We start from the raw sequence: 6,000 nt of genomic DNA, 5'->3' as shown, positions 1-6,000 counted from the left end.
GAAGGGGGAATTATAGAATTTATGGTTTCTATGGCTACATGTTAGACAATACAAGCTTTTATAAGAATGAAATTCCGAATCAAACTGGTAACCATTAAATTTGATCTTTAAAGAATTTGCTGTTAAGGCTCCCAAACTACCCCCCAGTCAATATATTTTCAAATGTTAAACAAAGTCAGAAAATTATAATGGATAAAATAACCCCAATGATTTTCAGAATCACTTCAGATTTATTGAGCAAAATACAAGGTTACTCTACAGTCAAAGGGAATCTACTGCACATGAAATGCACTAAACTTCTCCCGTCCCCTACAAATTTTGGTAAGGATATTATATTCTCTAAAGAGACACTTTGCACAGGACCTGGAGGTGGGACAGTTTTATTGCTTTAATCCCTGGAGTGTCTTACTTCCTATAAAAAAACAGCAAGCAAATGGTCTGGTAGCACTTTATAGACTAACAAAACATGTAGATGGTATCATGAGCTTTCGTGGGCTCAGCCCACTTCTTCAGATGACCGGAGTTATGATTAGAGGATAAGGAAACTCAAAATAAATAGGAGAAGGGAAGGGGAGGGGAATAAGAAAGATGTTCTGTCGCCCGCCCCCCTACCTCTATGCATAAAGTATCAGGAGAAAGGATGCTAAGCCTGAGTAGATAAAGATCAAAGTCAGTGGATGGATAAGGCAGGAAGGATACCATTCAGAAAGTTAAAAAAAAAAACAGGACTATGTAGCACTTTAAAGACTAACAAGATGGTTTATTAGGTGATGAGCTTTCGTGGGCCAGACCCACTTCCTCAGATCAAATTGTGGAAGAAAATAGGCATGACCCTATATACCAAAGGATACAATTAAAAAAAAGTGAACACATATAAAAAGGACAAATCAAATTTCAGAACAGAGGGGAGGTGGGGGGGAGGGAGGTAAATGTCTTTGAGCTAATGATAGTAGAGGTAGCTCCCAATTTAAACCCGTCCAACACATTATCAATAAACTACAACCTATACTAGAACAGGATACTGCACTCCGAGAGGCTCTGGGATACAGACTCATAGTCTCCTACAGACAATCACCTAACCTCAGGATGATTCTTACCAACAACCACAGGACATACCACACTAATACCAACCCTGGAACTTTTCCTTGCAACAAACCCCGTTGCCAGCTTTGTCTACATATTTACTATGCTGACACCATTATTGGACCTAACCAATTCAGTTATAAGATCAAGAACACATATTCCTGCTCATCCAGAAATATATTTATGTCATCATGTGCCGACAGGGTCAGTCTGCTATGTACATTGGACAAACGTCTCAGACACTTCGCCAAAGAATCAATGAGCACAAAATGGATATCAGACAGTATCACAAAGAAAAATCAGTTTCTTGCCATTTCAACCAGAAAGGACATTGTCTCAATGACTTGATTACCTGCATCCTGCTTCAAAGACATTTTAACACCAGACTTGAAAGAGAAACCTCTGATCTATCATTCATGCTTAAATTTGACACTTTACGCCTGGGTCTTAAAAAAGACACTAATTATCTTACCCATTACAAAGATAGCTTCCCCAATTATCACCTCTAATATCATTAGCTCACAGACATTTACCTTCCCCTCCAACCCCCCTCTGTTCTGAAATTTGATTTGTCCTTTTTATATGAGTTCACTTTTTTTTTATTGTATCCCTTTAGTATATAGGGTCATGCCTATTTTCTTCCACAATTTGATCTGAGGAAGTGGGTCTGGCCCACGAAAGCTCATCACCTAATAAACCATCTTGTTAATCTTTAAAGTGCTTCATAGTCCTGTTTTTTGTTTCAGCTAGACTAGACTAACAGGGCTACATCTCTATTACCATTCAGAAAGTAGTTAGCACCTTCATTGATAAAGGTTCCACCACCCCATGTCTTGATTAAGTCCATAATTAATTGAATTGAATTTGCATATGTATTGTAATTCCAAGCTTTCCCTGTGGATTTGGCTTGAGGAACTGGCCTGTGACAAGACCGCCTATAGGACTAGGTTATGCCATTCAGCTAAACCCAGAGCAAGGGGCAGAACCACACCAGAAGAGCTATGGTAAGAAATTGTGCTTCTTACTTTGATTCCTTCACCCCTTTCCAAGGCACATCTTACTCCTAACTGCAGGGCTAGTCAGGTACGCTGACCAGTAAGTGAGGGGACAGATCCAAAGCTGCTTCTACTCAAAGCACCCAATCTAGATGAAAGGGCTTTAACGGAACACCTGCAAGGCCTCTAATGATTTGAGGGCTTGCTTCCTGGAATGCATCAGGATTTTCCTATTTCCTTTTGGTCTTGGCATTGTACCTTGTGCTGGTTAGTTGTCCACCAGGACGCACAGTTCATTTTATGATTTTATTAATCATGGAAGCAAGACTGCACATTTTTTTTCACTTTTCCCTGTATAAAAAAAGAACTTATAATCATGGAGCTCATGAACCAGCAAGTCCCATTTAAGCAGGTACTATACATTTACTTGTGCTTGAAAAGCAGAAGTGCCTTCCCTACCATGTTGAGTTCATCCCACATACAGCTTAGAAACTCTCCAGCTTCATCACTTCCCCTGCCTCACTTCACACTCTTGCCACCACTCTGAACTACAGCTGCCATATTTCCACTCGACAGGAATTCGTTGGGACTTTTTTGGAGCTGAACAATGCTGCATAATAGATCTGTCATGGCCATTTGTGAGGCAGCAATAAAGGTCCTCCAAACCAGTGGTTCCCAACCGCTGGGCTGCAGGCTGCCAGAGCTAAACCCAGCCGCTATGTGGCAGCTTCAGGGGCCTTTGGTGGGCTGGTAACATTTTATTTGCATATTCATATATGTTACTGGTCCATCAAAAGTTTGTGAATGGGTTTGCCGGTCTGCAGTATAAAGTAGGTTGAGAACCACTGCTCCATGCTATCAAAAGGGGGTATGAGTCCACTAGGTTCTTCCCATTTGGTAGAAGGACCTGAAAGGGAGAGGGGGCGTGAACAGGGATAACTTCTTGCATCCCTCATATCTGAGACTGATCTAAAGCCAGTGCGCAAGAAGCGGGACTTCCAGGAGTCATTCGTTTGACATTTCAGCTTATTTTATTTGAACCGATTCACCCATCTTATTAACAAAAAGGGGATAACTTCCCTATAGTACAGGAGGTGAGAACAGAAACATATCCAACCTGAACAGTACTATAGAGAGAGCAGCCGCCATCATTACAGTTAAGGTTGGGTATATTTCCATTCGAATCACCTATTTCAAAAGCGGTGAGTGACTGAAACTTCCACTTTTTAAGGTTGTAATTTTCCAGTTTTAGTCTCTGTTCAAATATGACTTTTTTCTTTTAATTCAGAGCAATTGAGCCATCTTTGAGCTTACCTGTAAGGGAAAGAGACATCTTTGCAGCCAGGAATTCAGTTATTACAGTTATGAGCACCAGTTCGACAGAAGCAGCTGGAGTGCTTTTATATGCCAAAACAGCTTGGGGTTGAAAGCTGAAATCTTCATTGAGGTAAAGGCAGTGTCTGCTCTATTCTAAAAGAGATTGGTTTTGATTGGAGCTTAAAACCTTTGAACACACACAGATTTCTTCCCCAGCTTATGACTGTGTGCACTTAAAGCAGAATTTGTTACCCATGCATATATTGCTAACTTAGCTGCCTAGTGAATTCCTCAGATAGAAGGTGCTATAGTAGTACACTCATATTGCTGAATGGGAAAGTGATCTTTTTGTAATTATATTTATATATATTTGTAAAGAAACAGACAATAAACATTACAAAAAGGATAAGTGACAGATTGTTTCCAAATGCCCAGTGATTTTCAATTATGCAATTTTATAGCTTGTCAATCTGCAAGACCAGACATTACTATTGTATATAGACATAACATTTTAGGGTGCGAGTAACAGCAATCAAATAGGAGAAGATATATATGAATAAAGATGCGGGGGGCAGCAGTGGTACCCGAGAGAGAAGGGGAAAGGAAAGGAAAAGATAGGTAGTATAGAGGTTTGACATTTTGAGTCATCACAACTCTTTTTAAATCCATTTGTAACTAGAAATGGGATCCTAATTTTTGTTTCAATTCATACAGTTGCTCTCTATGGGTGCGTCTACACAGCTCCCCTACCTCGAAATAGCACAAATTATATAGCTACACAGTGCCAAATTTTGAAATAAGCCGCTATTCTGAAATGTCCCTTACTCCCCGTGGAATGAGGTTTACAGGGCCGTCAGAATAGCGAGCCTGTTTTGAAATAACGGGCGCTCAGAAGACATGGAATAGCTTTTTTGGGATAGCCCCAGTATCCCGAAATAGTGCTGCAGTGTAGACGTAGCCTCTGGTGATAAGCTCTTTCTTTGGCTGCTAATTTAGACAGGTCCAATTACCACTGCTCTATTCTGGGCATAAGCCTACACCTCCAGTTTTTGTAAAATTATGCACATGGGGACTGTTGCAGTCCTTAAGAATGGAAGTCTTCATGACAAAGTTAAACCCAGGTTCACAGATCAAAAACACAGGATCCGATGTGTGGCTGAGGTTTGGTGGCCGAAGCCAACCAAGCATTACTTAACCCTTGTATGCTTCTCTTTCCACAGCTTCCTGATTATTAGCCAATCCTAGCCAGTCCATATGCATCAGTGTTCCTTTTTCCTTTGTTACAGTGCCAACAAAAATCAGAGGATAGGTTGTTTTATCTTTGGCAAGCTCTGTGGAATCCTATACAGTTTGAATACAATCTTTCAGGCAGTATGAAGCATAGTCTGAGATCTACAGAAGCATTTCTAAAATCCTATAACATGTTCTGCTATTAGGATTCTTTCAAGGGCTCTGATAAATTCCCAAAATTTCACACAGAATACCAGACTAAAGAGTTCCTCTCTTTAACAAAATATGCGTAGTGGACGTGGACCTGGAGAGTTTATGAAGAAGGAGGTGATCATTTCTGTCACAAAAGTCAGACTACTATAATGCAAAAACTTCAGTGCCTGGAGATGTTTCTGTAGGAACCAGCAGGATTAAAGTGGCCTCCTCAACACGGCATGCTGTCTTTTTTTAGACAGATAGCAGAAAGATTGCCAAGCACACAATAGATTAGAAAGATGATGGCGTCAGTGTGATAAACAGGTGGCTTGTACTTGGAAGGGTTCTGGGAGACAGGAAACATAAGCCTTTGTATATATCAAGTGAGCCTCTCCTCCCCCATTGAAAGGGAAGCGTGCCCAAATTCTCTTCATTAACGTTCAAGGCTTGCACCAAAACAAGTTTAAAGAAATCACCGGTGGAATTTACTGAACTATTCAATCTTCAAGCCAGTAACTTTATAAACTTAGTCTGATCTACAAAACAAAAACTCTATTACAAGTCTAGTCAAAGACTGTAGTTTGATCCTTTTAAATCACAGACTCAAGTCATCTATGTAATTACATGGAAGGGAATTACATTGAAAGAATCAAAGACCTTTAACCTGTGGTGATGGATGTGATCTTGGCTCATAAGCCTATTTGTAACATACAAAGTTTCACTGCTGCTAGTCCCTGGTGTTCTACTAATTGCTCTTCCATCCTGAAAGGAGAAAGATAAAATGCTTTAAAATGTAATTAAAGTGAATGAGACTGCACACACAACCCAAGAGCACTCTGCATTTTTAAACTATTTTATGTAATGTTAGATAATGGCCCAGAGTACACTTCTAAAGTTTGCAGATGATATCAAGCTGGGAGGATTTGCATGTGTTTTGGAGGATATGATTAAAATTCAGTATGATCTGGACAAACTAGAGAAATGCTCTGGTAAACAGGTTGAAATTCAATATGGACAAATGCAAAGTACTCAACTTAGGAAGGAATAATCAATTGCACACATACAAAATGGATAATGACCAATATTCCCTCTAATTTTTCTTATGTATAGGCAGAATGAATTGTTATGTGTCACCTCCATAGTGGTGCACAACAAAATTCATGTGACAGAGGTGGGGCTG

The 6,000-nt window shown here is 39.9% G+C and overlaps 1 protein-coding gene across 1 annotated transcript in view; it reads left to right on the top strand.

Annotated features, from left to right (window-relative positions):
• The first annotated feature begins 5,691 nt into the window (after nt 1–5,691).
• LOC102446275 (uncharacterized) overlaps nt 5,692–6,000 on the top strand; it is a 48,173-nt gene continuing 47,864 nt past the window's right edge. Inside the window, exon 1 of the mRNA XM_006117827.5 lies at nt 5,692–5,809. Within this exon, the coding sequence (XP_006117889.3) occupies nt 5,692–5,809 (118 nt within the window). The remainder of the gene's footprint in view (nt 5,810–6,000) is intronic.

Source organism: Pelodiscus sinensis, chromosome 6, assembly GCF_052426305.1.
Source record: "Pelodiscus sinensis isolate ZL-2025 chromosome 6, ASM5242630v1, whole genome shotgun sequence".
Classification (NCBI taxonomy): domain Eukaryota; kingdom Metazoa; phylum Chordata; order Testudines; family Trionychidae; genus Pelodiscus; species Pelodiscus sinensis.
This window is presented reverse-complemented; position numbering and strand designations above follow the sequence as displayed.